Source organism: Salminus brasiliensis, chromosome 8, assembly GCF_030463535.1.
Source record: "Salminus brasiliensis chromosome 8, fSalBra1.hap2, whole genome shotgun sequence".
Taxonomy (NCBI): domain Eukaryota; kingdom Metazoa; phylum Chordata; class Actinopteri; order Characiformes; family Bryconidae; genus Salminus; species Salminus brasiliensis.
In genome coordinates, this window is record NC_132885.1 from 18,198,735 (window position 1) to 18,220,267 (window position 21,533).

Sequence of the window (21,533 nt, forward strand, 5' to 3'; positions counted from 1 at the left end):
GTCTGAAACGTTTTTCAGAATTGAACGTTTGTATCACATGCTGCCTGCTGAGGTACCTAAATCTAGCCCATTTATGAAGGTAATTTATATGTATCTTTCGCTGCCTTACACATCCCATGATCCTCTGGGTTAGCGCCCGAGAGAAAGAGCAACATAGAAACAAGCAGCAATCTGTACAAATGTGAGTTATTTATGCTTATTGTCCCGTAATATTTTAGTTCTGATGTAAAATGGTCAGTGTAATAGCCAAATTTGGTCTTTTTATTCCTAGCAATTTTCTTTAGTTACGTCACTTGATTGCAGTAGCTAATGACAGCTCATATCTAGCAGTGAGCTGTCGATGACATGGCCTTCATGGTTCGGTTACAGAGACCTTTATCGCTGCACTGCCTTCTAAAACACTATCCTTTGAGACAGCGTGGACAGCCAAGGCATCAAGGCATCAAGTCAGCTACCTTCAGTTTCGGATACAGCCGGTGTGCAACGGGATCAGAGGCACGGGTTCTCTCGTTCAATGGGTGTGTCCGCGATGTTACCCAATCAGCAGCAAGAATAAAGACCTCTACAGGTCAGCTTGGTGAATGCAACAATCCCAGCTCTGCAGGGTTTTGCGTTTTCTGTGCTTTAATATATTTGTAATACACCTGATTAAATCAACAGACTAATAAAACCCTAATTAACTATTGACTATTAGACCATTCCATAGTTTGCTTTTTGCGGACTGGTTAACAATCCAGTGAAATTGTATTAAAATCAACACCTTCTTGTCTCCATCGCAGCATCACAGCCACCATAGCATAGTGGATTGCTTGAGTATTATGCAGTTTCCTTTCTTTTTCTGTAAAGTTCTCTGAAACAATGTACATGTGTACATTTTAAGAACCTATCTGAGAAACTGACTCACAGCTGTATTGGCTTTCTGTGTAGTCTCTTTTTCTTTTTCAGATCCTGAAGAATACCAATGAAGGACTTGGTCTCACATAGGTGTGTGTTTTCAGAGGGGGTCAAAATGGCACAGTGGCACACATATCTCACTGTAAACTAACAGTCAGTGACAAGCAGCAAGCATTGCCACTTTTGGCACCTTGACTCACATTCTGGATAATACGGCAGGACCTGACACTATCACTGTAGCCAATGCTAATGATCGGGGTACTCCCCTCTGGTCAGGATATACTGGTAGCCCTTGTAATTTGGATGGAACTGCAGCGGCTGAAATAGGAGGAGAGCTCAGGGCAGTCACTGTTGCACTCATAGTAGCGGCCTTGGAAGTTCCTGTCCTCGTAGAAGACGATCTGTGCATTTGCAAGCGGAAATAGATGAATCTAAGATGTGCAAACAGTGAGGACAGTCATAATGTTAAAAAGTATGTATATACTTTTACTAACTTTCCCCATGTGATCCATGTTTGGGGCACACTCTGAGGTGTTTCGAGAATTCAATGTTTTTTTTTTATATCTATGCGTGCATTGACCTGGGGACCAGATTTATATGGCACATTGAATTTCACTGCTAGGGTACTCTGAATAGCCTCAGCATTGACATCTGCACAATAGCTGATGCTGTGATTGTTTCTGAATGTGTCGCTTTATTCAGTGTCTATCGGCCATTGTATAGCCCGATGACCTTTTGATCCCACAATGTCTGATTCCAGAAAAGATTTATTGGGCCAATTAATTTGTTTTCCAGCTGCTGGTACCACCAAGGCTACAGCACCACTGGCCTCTGGCCAACCACTCATGCCATTCAAACCTTCAAACCTAGTTTAGAACTGACTGGTGGATTTCTGTTAATAAGCTCCTCCCTAAATCCTCAGCAGTTCAACCTTTGTCAGTTCATGACACATATTTGAGAAATCTGAACTTGTACAGTATAACTAAGACCTTCAGTTAATGAGTTTAGTATGAAATGTCTGTGCTTTTTATTCCATATGGGTTCATTCCATCTTCTATAGGATTGAGGTCTGGAGACTTGGCAGGCCATGGCATTAGTTGAGATTCTTTGACAACAGGCTGTTTCACAACGTACATATCTTGAAGGTCTTTGTCACAAAGGTCTTGGATTTTGTCTCCTTTGACAAGATTGACCTTCCCTTAAAGAACATTTTGAGGACAAACATCTGCCAGTGCTACCTATGTTATATTAATCACGGTTCCTCAAACGATGTTAAACAAAACCTTTATTCAAGATTCAAAATTAATATCTCAAAGTTATTAAGGTTTTCATTTTCTTTGTCAAAGGAACACTTTGCCTGAAAAGCAATTTCACACAAATTCGAAACATGTTTGGTGTGTCAATGTAACCCAAAAATGTTTACATTTCTTATTAAAGTATCTGTATAATCATGTTTGGATTCATATTAGAAGTGTTTACACTATTACACTTTCAAGCTGCTTAGATTTTGCTCTCCATCATACACAGAAGGTTTATGACATGTAGGAAATCTTTTGTTGAAATCAATTTTAGTTCTTTAGAATAAACCACGTCTGAATGGCAAATATTGATTTCCGTGTTATTTGTCAATATTGGGCCATTAGGGATGTGCAGTGATGGCAAAATCATGGCAGCAGTTGAAAAGAAAAAATATGAATTTAGTTTTTGTACATTAAACAAGCAGAATGTTTAGAAAAAGAGCTACTGTGCCAACTGCAAAAGTGTTGCATTTTACACTTTTTGTACAACCTTTCTGGAATGCTTATCCAGGTAGATGTGGATTTCAGCATCAGGATCATTTTGGGGGGGGGGATTTATTTATTTATTTATTTATTTATTTTTATCCGATAATCGAAATCAGACTTGTACTCTTACATCTGTGTTCTGTTTTGTGATGTGTGTGTGATGTACCCTATAAAATGTTTTTTTTTTTTTGTAGTTTAGATCTTGTCCCCTAATACTACTAGTAATCTTATACTTTTACTACCACCACTACCACTACTACTACTACTGAATAATAATAATAATAATAATAATAATAATAATAATAACAGAGAGTAGACTTAGTAGAGTAAACTTTAAGTAGATTGTATGTAGACAAGTAGACCTTTATTTTGAATATAATACCTTTATTTTGTAATGTGTAAGTATTGTGCACTGTAATTACTTTGAGTACAACTTGTGCAAAAAAGCTTCTGAAAACAGATTTGTTTTTATTATTTTATCACATTATTATTTTCTGGACTTCAGTGGTTGGAACAAAGCTTCTCATGTGGGTTCAGTACTCCCACTTAACACGACGGATAGAACCCACTGCTGGATGCAGGGCTCCCCATTCAGTGTACCGCCTGTACTCTCCCTTCTCCAGCAGGTACTGTCGCCCACGGTAGTTTGGATGCTCAAAGAATACCCAGGTACCATCTGGGACCTTGCAGGAATGGAACTCTCTGCTGTGGAGGCGTTCTTGAACAGATGGAGCGTTCTCGGTTACCTCCCATGACTGACCTTCGAAGTTGGGCCTCTCAAACAATTTCAGTTTGTAGGGCCCATTAATCTAGGGAAGAATTAGAGTTATTTTTATTGAATACTACATTTATAATAATTGCTTAAGGATGAATTAGTATGTATAGTATCTTTTAGGACATATGTTTCTTTTTGTGCTTTAATAAAGTAAAAATACACGTTTTCCCAGCTCATAGAATTGGAAAATCAAAATGGACTCACATTTCTGATTAGACGACAAGATCTGACACAGTCGTTGAAGCCCATCCAGCGCTGGTAGTCTGGGTACTCTCCAGGTGCTAGGACATACTGATAACCCATATAGTTTGGCCGCTCGTAAAGGACCCACCAACCTCTCTCAACCCTTACAGAGTTGCAACGGCTAAAGTAAGAATGCAGGTCATTAGAGTCACCCTTGCATTCATAGGACCTGCCCTGAAAGTTCCTGTCTTCATAAAACACAATCTGTCCAAGACAAGAAAAAGCAAGTCAGAGTTTGCACACTCTCTTAGTCATCAAGCATGTAGCAAAGAAGGAGAGAGGCTCTCACCTTTTCCGTTGCCATTTTCAGGATCTCAAATATCATGCACTGTGAAATGTTTCAGAGACAGCTTTGCTATTACTCTATATATAGGTCCAGAACAAAGGATCCAGGCACATGGTCTTTCCAAATGAGTCAGATATTTCTATCAGCAATTCAAAATAATTTATCTAAGCTCAATGCTTTGTTCTAAAGCACTGAATCACTGATCTCCAAACAATGGGACATTGAGAGAGACAGCATCGTATGCTAAACAGATGTGTGATACTAGCCAGATCAAGGCCTGTGATAGAACAACTCTTTTTACTGTAGCAAGCCTTTTTGGTGGTTGCTATTAACAGAGATTTATCATCCTCACATTGAGAGGAGACTTTCACAAAGGGTAAAATATCACATTTTCATATTATTTACTTAATACTCAATCTAATGTCAGCAGATTTGCACCAAAAGTTAATCCAGTCTACAAATCCTGATATTCATTCAGAACTTGCCTACTGCCTACTACTACTGTTTACAGGCAATTCTGAGGTTATACATGAGGTTCCCATTTGTTAGTTCCTAAAAAGGTTGTATCTTAATTACTTTGTGAGATACAAAGTAATTAAGATCTATCAGTCTGGAAACGTTTGTAAACCATTTCTAAAGCTTTGGGACTCCAGCGAACAACAGTGAGAGCCATTATCCACAAGTGGCAAAAACATTGAACAGGTGTGAACCTTCCCTGGTCGACTATAATTACCCCAAGAGTGCAGCAACGACTTATCCAAGAAGTCACAAAAGACCCCACAACAACATCCAAAAACAGTAAAATATAGTGGTGGTAGTGTGATGGTCTGGGGCTGTTTTGCTGCTTCAGGACATGGAAGACCTGCTGTGGTAAATGGAACCATGAATTCTTTTGTCTACCAAATCCTGTAGAAAATGTCCAGCCATAAGTTTGAAACCTTGATACAAAACACACCAGCAAGTCCACCTCTGAATGGCTTACGAAAAACGAAATGCAGACTTTGGAGTGACCTAGTCAAAGTCCTGACCTAAATCCAATTGAGATGCTGTGGCATGACGTTAAAAAGGCAGTTAATGCACCACAGTCCTCCACAGTGCTGTAAAAGACAGTTATTGCAAACGCTTAATTGCAGTTGTTGCTGCTAAGGGTGGCCCAACCAGTTATTAGGTTTAGGGGGCAAACACTTTTTCACACCACTATATGTGTCAGTAATGGGTGCAACTTTACATAGCTGGACTTCACAAAACACTATGTTATTAAAGGTGACTCCCAAAGTGTGTGATGTGCTACAAGTGGATATGTGAAAATAGGCAACCAGTGGGCTGAATGTACAGCAGTAAATTGGCTGGCTGTGTAACTGTCTTCTGATTATATGATCTTTGTTCCAAATACAATTTTACTTCACTGTCATATTATGTTAGCATAATAGTTTTGTCTAAAATGTTTAAGGAATAAGAAGTTCAGCAGGTACCAATAAACTGAGAACATTATTGATCAGGAGTTAACTGGTAGAGACCCAGAACCATTTAATGGTTAAATCTGGACACACCATTTACACCTTTTTTTGAGGACATACAAACAGTTGCAAGCAAAATGATTACAGTCTCTAGCTGCCAACAGATTCCTTAGGAGGCAGGTTGTCAAAGACCCTCAAGTGATGGCAAAAGACCTGTAGCATGTTTTGGTGACAGCAGGCACTGAGGTTTCATTTTCAGTTGCACTGTAAGGTGCATACATCATGCTGAAGGTATCCATGCCTGTACACATCTACTGACCAAAAAACACAATATATGTCAGCTCTGACCTACATAAATAAGCCACAGGGGTTTTGTGACTCTGTTCTGTGGAGTGATGGAACAAAACCAGAATATTTTGGTCCTATGGATCAGTGATTTACATTTGAAAAAAGAAAATAATACCCTGCCTACAGTGATGCATGGTGGTGGCTCTGTGATGCACTGGGGCTTCGCTTCCTCTGGCACTGGAAAATGGCAGCGTGTGGAAGACAAGATGGATTCTACCAAGTATCAGGAAATCCTTTATGTGATGAAGCTTCTGTAAGGTAGCTGAAGCTGAAGTGAGAAAGATGAAGCTTGGGCATCATTGGACCTTCCAACAGCCCAGTAATCACAAGCATACATTAAAGTCCACCAAGGCTTGGTTAAAGAAGAAGTCCTGGAAGATTCTGGACTTGAACTCCATAGAAAATATTTGGTAAGATGTAAAGAAGGTGTTTGCAGCATGCAAACCAATTAATATTAGCGAACTGGAGACCTGGAGGGTAATAATTCTATAACTGCAGTAGTCATTAACAGTGTTGAGCTATTTAAATTGTACTTGTTTGTTTTACTGCAAACAGCTGAAAATCTGTCTTTTAAATTTTACTAACCTAAATTGTGATGGGGGTTCAACAATTTTGATTGCAGCTGTAAGTGTCACTTCTCACATTTTTATTGATCTAGTTTGAGGGAATCATGGGGCTCCATAATTGATTTAGTGAATGGGGACCCACAGGGGGAGGCTGCAGCCCAATCAGTGTCGTGCTTGAGGCAACAGAATACAACAAAATACAACAAATGCAGGCTTATGTAATGTGGTACAGCACACTGGTATTTCAGAATTAGGTCAAAAAATAACAAATTATTCAACTTTTTTTGTTTGTTTCTTCACAACTGACATCTATGTTCTTCTTGGCTATTTTCCCGAAGAGTTGGTGTGTGCAGGCATGGGCATACTGCTGCCGAAAAATCTCCTTTTTGTCTGTTGGACAACTGCTTGGAGCAGCCTGTTAAATTCCACTCAGTAAATCAGTATTAAAACTTCTTAACCAGGTGCTAAAATTCATTAAAAGCTCTGTCTGAACTATAAAGCATTTACAACCAAGTCTATAGATGATTTTTAAATGTAACAGTTAAACCATTGAGTGCAAATCAGTTAAGAAAAAAAGCAAAACCTGTGATTTTCAGAATGTTGTGGATTCATAGTTTTTATACGCTGATCATCCATAAGATCAATACCACTGAGTGGTGAAGTGAAAAACACTGATTATTTTTCATCTACTGTGGCATCTGTCAAGGGCTGGAAATATGAGCCACTTTGACAAGGGCCAAATTGTGATTGCTAGATCACCTCCAAAATATCAGGTGGGTCTTGTGGGTTATTTCTGGAATGCAGTGGTCAGTGCCTAGCAAAATTGGTTCAAGAAGGGACAACCTGTGAACCATGGGCACCAGAGTAATGGGCACCTAAGGCTCACTGATGTCATCTTTAGATGCCCCGTCTCACAACTTAAAAAATCTGCTGGTAAATATGTTATGGCTGATTGCACACGCTCTTTCCCAGTTAAAGTATAGTTTTGTGATTTTAGCCCTGGTTCTGCACGACTCATTTATATAACGTGTGTGATATAATATAATATATAATGTTATATATAAATATATAAAACTCAAATATTTAGTACAAAATATAGTATTCCACTATAACATTCCAATATAATATTAAATTACCAGGTAACGATCAGCACTTTGACTAAATGGTATGTTGGTGGAATTTGAGGCATGTTGAAATCTCAAATGGTTATGTTGGTCACAATTATACAAATTGTTTATTCTTCAGTATTTGGGTGCTGAAACTTTTTGGTCACATTTAAGTTAACAATGCTTTCTAGTGCTGGTTACTGAGAAACATGATGTTGCTGCCACCATGCTTCACTGTAAGGACACTAAGAGATGTCCATTGGATTTGTACCAAATATACTAATGCAAACTATGGTGCAATATAATTACTGTCTTGAGAACAGTATTAAATGCATTAGGGTCATAAAATGGTTAATCGCCTGTCCTATCCAGAATCAATATGAAGTTTCACCAAACCCATCATGGAAATCGACATACCCTCATTCTACATTTTAGCTAGACTATGCAAAGAATTTCTTCTATCACTAATTCACTGTATAGCGCAGTAGCTATTAAATCTTAATTTGCAATTTTGTCCTGGTGCCACTCTCGCTCTTGTTGAGTGCTGGGTTCTTGCTGGGGCCTGTGAAATTAACAGAAATCTCAGATGTGCTTGTTCATCAAGTTCCAGGTTATTTAAATGACAAAACCCATAGCCAGCCAATAAGGTATAAAAGCCATTAACCATTCATTCAGAGAGGCATTGGCTGGAATCCCACAAAGACCATCAGACATGGGGAAAGTAAGTACTGGATGCCATGCACAAGTCACACCAACATTACAACTTTCCAGCATTCATTTATAGCACAAATCTGTTTAGCCATGTACTACTAAACCTGCTAAAACTCCCTACTGAATGTAGTATTCAACCTAAAAAATGATGTGGTAATAAGTTATTGAACTGGGTTTCTTTAACTCAAATTAAATCAAATAGTGATGGTATTTATTTAAGGAAAAAATGCTTGTTACCACATGGTGTCATTCTGTTAGTTTGAACAGATGTAAGATTGAACAGATTTAAAGATTTTTTTTAAAAGAGTGATGAGTTTATGATTCAGACTGGGACCATTTGGACATTTCAGGTTTAACAAATTCTTAATTTATTTTGGAATTCTTGCAGATTATCTTCTACGAGGAAAGAAACTTCCAGGGTCGCTCCTATGAGTGCAGCAGTGACTGCTCTGACATGTCCATGTACCTCAGTCGCTGCAGCTCATGTAGGGTTGAGAGTGGTTGCTTCATGGTCTATGACCGTCCCAACTATATGGGAAACCAGTACTTCATCAGGAGGGGAGAGTATTCTGACTACATGTCCATGGGCATGAGTGACTCCATACGCTCTTGTCGGCTGATTCCACAGGTATATACGCTTAAATAAGCTTTAACAGTTCTGATATAACCCTGAATGTATATCTGTACAAATACTCAACAGGAATGTGAAATATGCATCATTTTGTTTTGTATTGATTATAATGTGGTGATGAATTTATTCTAATATGCATATCTTTGTGCATTCTGCTACAAATTGCTTTTCCATCTTGTAGCACAGAGGATCTTTTAGAATGAGACTCTACGAGAGGGAAAGTTTTGGAGGACAGATGCATGAGTTGATGGATGACTGCGATTCATTCAGAGAGCGCCTCCGCATGTCTGACTGCCAGTCCTGCCAGGTCATGGATGGCCACTGGCTCATGTATGAGCAGCCCCACTACCGAGGCAGGATGATGTACTTGAGGCCTGGAGAATACAGGAGCTTCCGAAACCTGGGAATGAGCAACATGAGATTCATCTCTGCCAGAAGAATCAATGAGTCATGTTAGATTAATTTCAGAAATGATAATTACAACAACAAAAATAAATAAATAATACTAAACAATACTTTCCTTATTTCTTTGTTTTTTGTGTAAATCATCAGATAAAAAGTTAAAAAATAACCAATGAAGGGGTTATGTATCATCAAATGCAAGCAGATAAATGTGTCCACTTAGAGGTTCTTTTCAGTGCTGCATCAAAATGAAGGTCATCATCATATAATAGAACTAGATAGCCAGAGGGAAGATGGCTAAATCTCACTAATGTTCAAAAATCATAAGTGTGTATTTACTAACTTAGACACATTAAAATCATACAAAACTAGTGCAGAGATTAAAAATTGTGCTTTAATACCTTGGATTAAGCTGAACAATAGCAAACCTCCCAGATCATTTTCAGGTTATTAATAAAAAATGAATATGTTATATATGTTGGGACACAAATACACACATGTAGACATGTGTAGACTTGCGATCCTCAACTGCTCTTGGAAAGCTGCCATCCAACACAAAAGCTACTGAAATATCTGAATAAATAATATATACTCACAGTCTTGCTTTAACACCTTAACACTCACAGTGTTGATTTAACATTGGCAAATTCGCTGTGTGTTTGTGCTCAGTGGTTGCAGGTAGATTCTAGTAGCTGTATATTTCTAATGTTAGGGAAAGCATGTATAAACATTATACGAACAAATGGTTCGTTGATTCCATTAAAGTACAACTACTTTTGGTTCCATAAACCATGTTTGTCACAGAAATGTGTGAGTGTGAAGGACATTTAAATACCAAAAATACTTTCTCTTGATGCAAACCTTTTTTTTAAAATCAATTTAAAGGTCACATCTCTATTGCAAAAATCTATTACATACAATTCTTTATGAAACAAAAAGTTATTTTTTCCTATGGAATCGCTCAAAGAACCATTTGTAGCACCTTTATTCTTTAGAGTGTACATCTAGTACCAGTGGCCAAACACAATTTTGTCTCATCCGACCTCAAAACCTTCCTCCAGAAGGCTTTTTCTTTTGCTTAAAGATGACCAATTTAAAGAAAGGTATTCCTTCTTGGAGGGCAGCCTCTCAGTCCATGGCGATATCAGTCCAATAAGTGCTGTCAAACATGCTCTTATTATGTGAGCACAGAAAAGTCTGTAGTTAACCATTAACACTAACAGGAAGTATGACACTATATGTATAATTTTGCCTGTTTCAGAGCAGTACAAAATACGTAACTGGAAGCCCAATATTGCCATGACATTCATTTGATGAGTGTATGTAATCCTCAAACTACAGCTGCACATTTCCTACCTCTTATGTAGTTGATAAGGCAAGACTTGTTTGTGGAGTTTGTTTTTAGACTTAAACTATGCTGCTAATGTTGCTGCAATACACACACCTTCTTTGGTTGTATACTGTTTTGTTTTTCTGGCCTTCAGTCCATCATACATTATAGTTAGAACACACAATACACTGTGACAATATCTAGCAATCATATTTGCAGGCTCTTAAAAGCTACCAATTGGCCAAACCTAACACTCAGGCAAACAGAGTGATTTGAGTAATGAGTCTTTACATCATATTTATCTCTTTTGTATGTTGGCAGCTAAATATGTGAAAATGCATAATTTTACCTAAGCAGAAACCCTTCTTACTAACTAACTCACAAGCATACATAGTCTACATCATAGACAAGCAAGTAAATACACAAAATACAGCTGTGCCACCATTACCACTTTAAAATATAATGCACAGTGCTCTCACTATCCAAACAGAGGTGCTGCCTGTGTACATAAGAGCCAATCCACCCTCTCCTACAGTCGAGAAAAAGCAACAATTGGCTCAGCCCCAGGTACAAACAATTCTAAAACGTATCCTCTTGCAGACTGGTTTAACAAACAGCAAAGGATCGCTGAGTAAGGCTTTCACACAATGGCCGCATAGGTTTTTTAGCAATCAAACTGGATATAAAAGTGTCACACTCATATGCCTGTAAAGCACTGACACTCTTCAAACTGGAAAAAAAACGATCATCATGGGAAGGGTAGGAACTTTATGTTCAAATCAGGAACACTGGCTTTGTAATTAATAAGTACATTTTTTATATATATAATTAGGATCCAAGAGGTCTGAAGTTGATGTTAAAACATCCAGTACTGAAACTTCAATGTTCTGATCTGTGAATCTGACTGAACACTTTGTTGATTGTTGTAACTTTTAGATCATCTTCTACGAGGATCGGAACTTTCAGGGTCGTTCCTATGAGACCAACAGTGACTGCCCTGAGCTGACCTCCTACCTGAGCCGTTGCAACTCATGCAGGGTAGAAAGTGGGTGTTTTATGGTCTATGAACGTCCCAACTATATGGGTCACCAAATGCTGGTGAGGAGAGGAGAGTATCCTGATAATCAAGTACTGATGGGCATTAGCAAGAGTGACTGCATCAGGTCCTGCAGGATGATTCCAATGGTAATTCCAGAATCCCCCTACAAATGGACTGTACATTTTATAACCTGCATTATATGTAATTGCTTATTGGTGGTATTCATAAAATGGAATGTACAAGGGTATTTTTGTAATACAGATATTCCTCACCTTTTTTAATTTCTAATCTTTCAGCATAGAGGTACATTCCGCATACGAATCTTTGAGAGGGAGAACTTCTCCGGACAGATGCATGAACTGATGGACGACTGTGACTCCATCCAGGATCGCTTCCGCATGTCTGACTGCCAGTCCTGCAATGTGATGGAGGGTCACTGGCTATTGTATGAGCAGCCCAGTTTCAGAGGCAGGATGATATACCTCAGGCCTGGAGAGTACCGCAGCCTCAGAGACATGGGAGTAGGCCCAATGAATATTAGAATTGGTTCCTGCAGGCGCATCATGGAGCCATGTTAGATTCAAATATTTACCTATTAATGGAATAAAGTAAAACTGCATATTTGAATTCCATCTTGTTTATTTGTTGCAGTATATACTGATATTTGCACACTTTTCATATAGGCAGTAAAGCAGTCACAGCAGCGTTAAGGTATTTCAGAAGTGTATTTGCCATCAAAATACATGCACAGTACGAGGCAAATCTTGTTTAGGGTAAGATGATGTGAGGACCAACAACATACTGCCAATGTGCAAATATATTGTCCATTTCTTAGATAAACCCAAGCACTGCATTAAAACATTTCCCTGAAAAATTCTACTCAATGAAAAAAAAAGTTTGGGACTTGATTGGGAATGTGAATCGTGAAATCGTGAAGACATTTGCCTTTTTGTAATTAATACAGCCACACAGTGCACAGTACATGTGACTCATACATTTTTTCAAATAATAACCATTTAATGACAAGGTTGTGGAATTGATACCCAGGCTCGGCAAGCTGCCACTGTTAGGCCCTTAACCTTCTCCGTCCCTGGGCACCGCAGCGATAGCTGCCCACCGCTCAGAAAACATGTGCTCACTGTTCACTGTTGTGTGTATTTACTCACTAGGAGGCCAAATTCAATCTGTGTCCAACACAAATGGTGAATATGGGTGTCTTAGTCTTGTGTTTTTGATACTGTATTTAATTTTGATCCATGATCTTATGTGACTGACCGATATAATGATTTGACTATAGTACTGATGTGTCCTTTTGAAGGCACATCATTAAATAAAGACAAAAGAAACACTTTACATAATAATTCACATGAAACCGTCCTGTGTGTCTACACCAAATACCAACACCATGTCCACATGACAACAGTCTTGTGTTCTCATCAAACAAATCCCCTGTCTACTACATTCTATATACCATCACTGTCGTTTTTTGGATGATTATACTGATATATTTATCATGAAATGTTCAACCTTTCAGCTGAAACAAACAGCTTAAACCAGCACAAATTCAGTGTTCATCTAAAGTGGTCTAAATTGGTTAATGCTGGCCTGGTTTGCTAGTACATGCTGTTTCTTTCTAGCAAGGCAGTGTAAACGACTGCTGGCTTTTTAGATTAGCAGCGAGGCTACATAAGATTTAGCTTATGAGTTATTGTGATTAATACTATTAGTACTCAAATATAACACAGAAACACACCAGCACACTCATTTAGCAGCAGAACGATTTAGACCACTCAGCTAACCAGAATTATCTAACATGTCTACATGAATTCAGTGGCCATTTTCTTACCTTCAATTGTTTCTTTTTGCTTTACAAAAAAAGTTGTTTTGAAATGTTCTTAGTGAAAGTTCTACACTAGCTAGCTAAAATAAAGTACACTACACTAAGAAAAGTTCTGAGGAACATCAACAACAGCAGCATCTCACGAAAACTCGCACGCTCACTGGATTAGAAACAGACATGGTAAGAATAGTGATATGTTTTAGGCTATAATGTAATCCTGCTTGTAATCAACCTTTTTTCCAAACGTTACTGTAATCTAGTTACTAATCTAGTTAAAAAATTTTTTTTTTTTTGTATCCTGATTATGTAACACCATTAGTATTGTACATGTGTTCTGTTACTACCCAACCCTGCTGAAAGTGTTTGTACACTGATATGTTGCCCACTATGACATTTAGCTTCTGGATAGTGAAATTATAAACCTATACACACTTAAATACATTAAGCTCATAATGATTTGCATCATGTGGTTGGTGAGGGCTAGTGCAGAAAATGCACTTTCAGATCACTTTGGGCACATCAACAGTTCAAGTGCCAATACCTATGATTCAATGTGTTAGGCATGGGTTTGGAGAGCAGTTTAGTGATATTCCTGCTCAAACCCATCTGCTAAACCTGTTAATGAACTGATGGTGTGACTCAAGTGAGCATTGAATTTCTGGCTGACATGTGGCTGACAAAATTACATACAGCAATTCTATGTAATTGTATGTAAACATAGGTGAACAGTAATGCCCATATTCATGTGATAGTTCATATTGTATTAGTCAGTATTAATAAGACTTTGTAAAGGATTTTGTTTTGCATGTTTTCATGGGTGTTCTAGTAAAATACCTGTGAAGAGAATTTCTAGAAGCTGAACTGTCTAGGAGAATGGATGGGATTAGGAGGAGATCTAAAATAGAACATTTTCTTCCTCTAGGGTAAAAGTAAATAATGACCATGTTAATTTTGCTAATATGTAATCTTCACACAGAAAAAATCAGTAATTATCACAATTATTACTGTTATTATTTTAATTAATTTTAATGTCTATCCTAATTGAGTTACTTACAAAAATTACATTCACTTGCAAAATGTCATTCATATTCACAAATATAATTCTAATGAAAAGTATCCCAATATGCATCAGTTTACACACGCAGTTGTGTTTCACAGTGTAGCACAGATTACACCTGTGCTACACTCAAATGAAGAGTAGTTTATCTACCTAAACCAGATTTACTTTTGGATTAACAAAAACTGAACTGGGCTTTGAATTAAACCACAGAGTGATTTGATTCAGGAAAAAACAAATGAGCAGTTTCATGAATAACAACAATTGTATTTTTATTATACACTATTTAATACATTTAATGAAATGTATACATTGTATGATTATATATTTAATTATATATTTTCACATCACATACATGACTACCTCAGATTGCATCTGCCAGTGACACATATTAATGGGCCTCAAATTACAAATGCTTGGGGGGGGATGAGCAACAACCCGTTAGAGGCCACCTAGTAGCGTTGAGATGGGTTTCTATGCCATGTTGCTCAGTCAGGGGTTTACACAATAGGCTAACGTATTCTTTGGGCATTAGGTGAGGTATAAAAGAGACAGAAAGTCAGAATTGAGGCTTTGGAATCCTGAGACACAGATGACCACAGTGGTGGCCATGGGTGAGGTAAGTGAACTTAGTTCAAGTGAAGTAGATCATATATCTTTACTTTAAGTGTTAAATCCCTTCAAAGCTTCAAATACTTAACAATGCAATTTTATGATCTTTCAAGGTCGCGGCTTTGAGACCAGCAGCGCTTGACAGGCTGTTGGACACCCTCTTACAAGGCAAGCAACAGTTTCTACTAGAGCTCTTTACAGCCACCATACTTTTGAGCATCTTGGCAGTCCATGTGTATACTCATTCTTGTGAAACTGTCCTTGGTGGTTCATTTCATACATATTCACTCAGGGTCCAGACCTTCACATAATAGATTTATTGTATTATTTCTTCTCAATTTTCAGACCTGACTTGAACTGGAGACATGCTTCCAATGGTAGATACACTCAGTAAGTCAATAATAGTAATACAGTATTTGTTTATAGTATTTTTATGTTTAATATGAACAGACTAGGTCTGATTGTAATGATTTACCCTGAGAAATGGATAAAAAAACTATGACTTGTTCACAGTGTGGGAATGACAGGATTCTGACTATGAAATAAGATAGTATGTTGTAGCTGGTGCTGATTATTTGCATTTCTAAATATTAAGGTAATACAGAATACCTATAAACTACATAGTTACTGTTGGTAGCAAAATGCTAATTGTTTTAAAAAGAACAGTTAATAGTTTTAAATTTCAGGAGCTAGATGATCTGACTTTCTAAAGTTTTAGGTTGTGTTGATACTTTTCAATACTTTTCAATTACAGTCCTGGGACACACTGCTGTGCAAATGTCCACTGTTACATAACACCTGGCCATCAAATGATTATGAAGCCTTGCATTGTGTGTTCTATGGTAAAGGGGTTTAAGACAGGGCAGAGAGAGGACTGGGTTAAGATTAAAGCAAAAATATGTTAGCTCCACTATATGTCCAATATTTCAGCTACTTTCAGCTGCATCCATTGCAGACACAAGTGCGCAAATGCACACACACAGCTTGCTTAGTCCCTGTAGAGAAGCATAGAATATGGATCTCTGGAGCAGATAAACAATGCAGATAAATATTTTCCTGATTCCTGAATAATCATTAGCACAATTTTATTATTGAGTAGTTATAAGAAAGGTAGGGAAGTCCAACATTATTTTTATGCCAATAAGTAGTATTGTCTGAACAGCAAAAATAGTAATTTGCTTATGTAACCATACTGTTTTGCACAACATTCTAGGTTCATTTAGCATTCTATTATTAAGCTGTATTATCTATTAATTACAATCTCATTCATGGACAATGATTTCCTAATCATTATTGAACATAGGCTCTGCTTGAACAGTGCTTATTAGCACATCTTCTAGGCAACACCTAACCTGTTAGATTTAGTCAGATTGTTGTAGCACTAGCTGGATATCTCCATATCAATGCGCAACATTTAGTATATTTTAAAAAAAATCTTTCTAATAGAGAGACACATGCTAAGTGTTGTAAAGCAAAGTTGACAACAAACAATTTTTAGACAATTTTTAGCACTATTTTACCATTATCAACATCACAAATAAAACTTAAAAGAATGTGTAAGTTTATTAGGGTTTGATAGTTAAGGAAGTGGCTGTATTGGCTATATTGGCAATATTGGCCTGAAGAAGACCAATCTGGCAGGAACATTGCAATAAAGGATGTTTTTCTCTATCATTGTGTAAACATTCATCTCTTATTCCCATGATATATTAGTGTTTCTAATATTTTGACCCTGGTTCTCCATAATGCATAATATCACACATTTTTGCTCTGAAAGACTTTGTTTACACTGCAACCATTCAATTATGCTTATTTTATTAGCTATTTCAGCAAGCTAGTAATGTGGAAAGCATCACCATATACACAGCCCCAACTTCTTAGAATGTCTGGCCTGCAGTTGATAGAGTAAAAGTTTTCCAAAAAGGCCCAAGCGTTTCTCAGAGGAACCTAAGAACAATACAGCAGTGAGCCAAGAATAAAAAGAACTTGCCTAAGCTAAAAATTGTGAAACATGTTGTGGAGCATTACTGATTTATGACTTCAGTTCTTCACTGGCAAAGAAGAATTAACTGAACTAAAAAATAGAAGACACACGTTAATGATTTCATTTCAACTGTCTGCCTATGCAATGTTACCATATATAGTATAAGACATCCATTATATATCCGTTACAAGTTATATAACTTTTCAAAATATAATTGCAAATTAATAACCAAATATATGGAAATATTATGTATTTCTTTATTTAGTAAAAGTCAAGATAAAAACAGCAACACTTGAAATCGAGTGTGTTCTGTAAGTAATCAGATGATTGACAATTTAATTTCATCATGTCATCACCCCTGAGGACTATGGTTCTATATAGAACCATGTCAACATAAAGAACCACTTGTTTTCAATGTTTTCAACGTTTTTTTCTGGGAATGATTGGAAAACCTCTTGAATACAGTTACATAAATAAACATGTTGCAAATAGTTTTCTATGTAGCACCATAAAGGGCACCACTATTGTTATGAGTCAAATCTGTTGATGATAATAGAAGAAAGAAACTATATGTCTGTCTAAGATTTTTCTAAAAAGGTCTTCTGTGCAAAGCAAGAATAAATAACTGTTGTTGTTACTTTATACAGCATTTGTGTTATCACACGTTCATCATTCTGTCATTTATTTAAACAATATGTGTTCTGTTTAAACACGAGGGGTTAACAAGCACCATTTTAGTCTCTGTGGAAATGACAAAGACAAATTGCTCAACTGACGAGTAGTGCAAACACCTTTTGTTGTTTGGCAGCGGACCATTCTGTTGAAAAAAGCTGACATCAAAAGTCAATTGATGTCAATGACAATGTGTGTTTTCCTAAAGGATATAAAAGGGTAGCAGTGTTTCTCTGACCATGTTGTAGTTAGACAGCATTGATCCATTACAATGGGGAAGGTAAGCCTGTTGTCCGATCTTTTGTCTTATTGTATCTTGCACACTTTTCAAACACATCTGTTGGAGCAGACTTAACAATGCTCACAATATATTTTTTTTACGACTAAAGGAACCTCACAATAATGCACATCTTTTTCAGATCATCTTCTATGAGGATAAGAACTTTCAGGGCCGTTCCTATGAGTGCAGCACTGACTGTGCTGACCTGCACTCCCATTTCAGTCGCTGCAACTCCATTCAGGTAGAAAGTGGGTGCTGGATGGTGTATGAACGGCCAAACTTTATGGGTTACCAGTACTTCCTCCGTAGGGGGGAGTACCCTGATTACCAGCGGTGGATGGGTTTCAATGACTGTGTCAGATCCTGCCGTATAATACCCCAAGTAAGTCTCTTTGTATGTGCCATATCATAGAGAGATGTTTCTTAAACATGACTGACCGCTGTAATGCCAACCTGGATATGTTTTCAACTCCTAGCATCAAGGATCTCACAGAATGAGGATCTACGAGCATTCTGACTTTGGTGGTCAAATGATGGAGTTTACTGATGACTGTCCATCTCTCTATGACCGCTTCCACTACAACGACATCCATTCCTGCAATGTGCTTGATGGATACTGGCTTTTCTATGAGCATCCTAATTACAGAGGCAGACAATATCTCCTGAGACCTGGCGAGTACAGGAGATACAGCGACTGGGGTGCTATGAGCCCAAGGATTGGTTCTATCAGGCGCATTGCCTACTGAACCTCTGCATGCTAAAAGTTCAAACATGATGAACTTGACCAAATAAAATTCTGGCAAGATCACTGACTGCTTTTTAACAGTTTCATATTAAATCCTTTGAGTATGTCACACAAACCACAACATGTTGAGGGTGTGGTTTCACCTTTTGATACAGTAAATGCACTGGATGTATTTCCTAAGCTTCACTTATTATCATTCAACTGCTAAGTCATCTAAATTAGTCAGACAAGACTATTTATGGCCAAGATTCAGCACTTTCCAGCCCACTGTACATAACAGCTTGCTGTATATAACATCCTATAGTGAATGAAACAAAAAAATGTGCCAGTATCTGTGCATGTAGGTTGATGATCTGACGAATCAGTGCTATCAGTAAAACACTATAATCAATAAATATTACATTCCTAATTCATAAGATTCCCAATTTAGTATTTTATTTAAATCTAAACTACATCAGCATTACCCCTCAGAGAATTTGCAGACTTAACAATGGACAAGGCATTGGTTACTAATACTTGGTTACTTGTCCATGGTTACTAATAACATATTCACAACAACAATACCCACTATAATTTCAGGCTTTATGACTTACCATGAATCAGAATTTCTACACAACACAAGTCAGGATCACAGAAGCATGCTAGATTCCCTGTAAAAGACACAAACATGATCATGGTGATCATTTTCACAAGGATATACCCTGTAGAAATCAACAAAGATACAACCTAGGTCTGTCTTACACACTGTTGGTTGGAAATTATGGGCAGTTAAAATCAAACTATGATTTAAAAACACCTTATTCATAATTACTTCTGCTATAGGCTTCCCAATAAATTTCTCATACGATGTTAGCTCTAGGCTAATGCTAGTGCCACATTAAATACATTCCCAATTACAGATGTTTGAAGACATTTCATATTTTTATTTAAACCTTGCAACAGATATCAACATATGTTTCAATAGAAAGTGACATTAAAGTAAATGTAAGTAATGATGAAGTTGTCATGGTTGTTTTGTCTAATTACAGAATTAGAATATCAAGCAACACAGTCTTTGTATATAATAAATGCTTTTGCAGAAGCCTTCTTGTGCTCTTGCAGTACATTTACATTTACATTTATGGCATTTTATGACATTTTATTAGCTGACAATCTTATTCAGAGCGACTTCCAGGGTTACTCATATTACAGAGGTGGGTCAGTGTAGCGTGTGCCCAAGGTCTCTTATTGGTGTAGCGCAGCATAGTCACCCAGACCGGGAATCAAACCCCAGTCTCCCACATGGTGTGGTAGCTCAGTGGCAGGTAGTGGTGTTATCTGTTGTGGTGTTATCTGGTGCGCCACACCAACCACACAGTACTGGTCCAGTATATTAAAATATGAATTGGTAACTATGGTATACTTGTATTTGACCTGTACTACACAAATATAATGTTTGTAACACAATGTCAGTATATAGCAACATATAGTTCAGATTTACAACACTTGTGGTAAAGTACCATCATTTTCTGCTTTATTATTTGTAGTGCATGATGATGGCCATTTGGTCCAAGTCTATAAATACTGTACTTGCAAAAGCATTAAGAATTCACTTCATACTTATGTGGTAACAATATAAAAACAATATGCTTAAACTTTTAGTTATGTACTATATTTTAACATGTTAAGGATTTATTGGTGAAATATTAAAATTCTCTTGCAGTACTCCACACTCCACACAAACATTAATATACTATCAGAACCCTGCACTCTCTCTTCCCTCTTATTCAGATGTAAAGCATACTGCTTGGATGTACAGTAGAGTGGACCCTGCAATGAAAGCAGATACAGATTCAGCCATAAAGTTTCTAAAAAAGGGCCCTAGCTTACACCCTGCGCAAGGCGTGTAAATAGCAACGATGCTTGAGAATATATCTGCGCTGATGGCCGTGGTGGTCTCTAAATGAGGTGTGTTCAGGTAAATTTCTTCTGTATTGCTATCTTGGCAACCGAAAACACAGGTGCATCACTGACTGAAAACAACCTAGGCAGTCGTCAACAATCAGGCGTTCATTGTTATCTTGGCAGTAAATCGTCGACATGGGCGCGTACACGTGTCTTGTTATGCAGCAGTGCACAAACCCATAGAGCATACCAGTTGGCAGCTATGCAAACAGCTATGCAACAATAAACAGAATGCAAAATTAAATTACATTATTCCAGAGGTGAGGCGCTCCACCACTTCAGCAAGTGCTTTCCAGACTGTGCGTGATGCGGCATTGAAATAGCGGTTGACAGCTCACCTAAAGATTGCTAAAATAGGGCACTACAGTATAATGTGTTGGCCTGAGACAGCCAGTATTCCCTAATGCAGTCTGAATATGTCTGATTTTGCCTGTGGCTTAGAGTCCTTATCTGGACACCTGGACAAAAGCTATCCCTACGCATATTTTGTTTTGACAGTTGCGATTGATTTAGTTTTCTCCAATTAAAAAGGTACTTTTAGGTTGTGTCACTGCCATCTAGCTCCACTTATCCAAATCTTCTTTGATGCCATTTTTTTAATATGCTGACATTCTCAACACCTAAGATGTCAGCATGCCCTTGCCAGGCACTCTCTGGCAAGTGCATGCTGACATGCCCTGACATACTCCACATCAAACACCCCATGTGACTCATTCCCCTCCTAAATTAAAAGCCCATATTTGAACTACTTTTAATCCTACTCATATGTCAGACTGGGGATATATTAATCTATGTCTCATCCTAAGGCTTGGTTGCTTATTTTTTAT

The 21,533-nt window shown here is 37.6% G+C and overlaps 4 protein-coding genes across 4 annotated transcripts; 3 read left to right on the forward strand and 1 right to left on the reverse strand.

Annotated features, from left to right (window-relative positions):
- Nucleotides 1-3,211: 3,211 nt before the first annotated feature.
- Nucleotides 3,212-4,021, reverse strand: LOC140561052 (gamma-crystallin S-1-like). Its single transcript, XM_072685918.1, has 3 exons — nucleotides 3,986-4,021; nucleotides 3,658-3,900; nucleotides 3,212-3,487 (listed from the first exon to the last, which is right to left on the reverse strand). Exons 1-3 carry the CDS (start codon nucleotides 4,019-4,021, stop codon nucleotides 3,212-3,214), a joined length of 555 nt encoding a protein of 184 aa, XP_072542019.1.
- Nucleotides 4,022-8,171: 4,150 nt separating this feature from the next.
- LOC140561053 (gamma-crystallin M3-like) lies at nucleotides 8,172-9,258 on the forward strand. Its single transcript, XM_072685919.1, has 3 exons — nucleotides 8,172-8,180; nucleotides 8,559-8,798; nucleotides 8,983-9,258. Exons 1-3 carry the CDS (start codon nucleotides 8,172-8,174, stop codon nucleotides 9,256-9,258), a joined length of 525 nt encoding a protein of 174 aa, XP_072542020.1.
- Nucleotides 9,259-11,283: 2,025 nt separating this feature from the next.
- Nucleotides 11,284-12,150, forward strand: LOC140561054 (gamma-crystallin M3-like). The gene is made up of 3 exons (XM_072685920.1): nucleotides 11,284-11,292; nucleotides 11,470-11,718; nucleotides 11,869-12,150. Exons 1-3 carry the CDS (start codon nucleotides 11,284-11,286, stop codon nucleotides 12,148-12,150), a joined length of 540 nt encoding a protein of 179 aa, XP_072542021.1.
- Nucleotides 12,151-18,008: 5,858 nt separating this feature from the next.
- LOC140560631 (gamma-crystallin M2-like) lies at nucleotides 18,009-18,763 on the forward strand. Its single transcript, XM_072685128.1, has 3 exons — nucleotides 18,009-18,017; nucleotides 18,157-18,399; nucleotides 18,494-18,763. The coding sequence occupies exons 1-3, from the start codon at nucleotides 18,009-18,011 to the stop codon at nucleotides 18,761-18,763; spliced, it is 522 nt and encodes a 173-aa protein (XP_072541229.1).
- The last annotated feature ends 2,770 nt before the right edge of the window (nucleotides 18,764-21,533 follow it).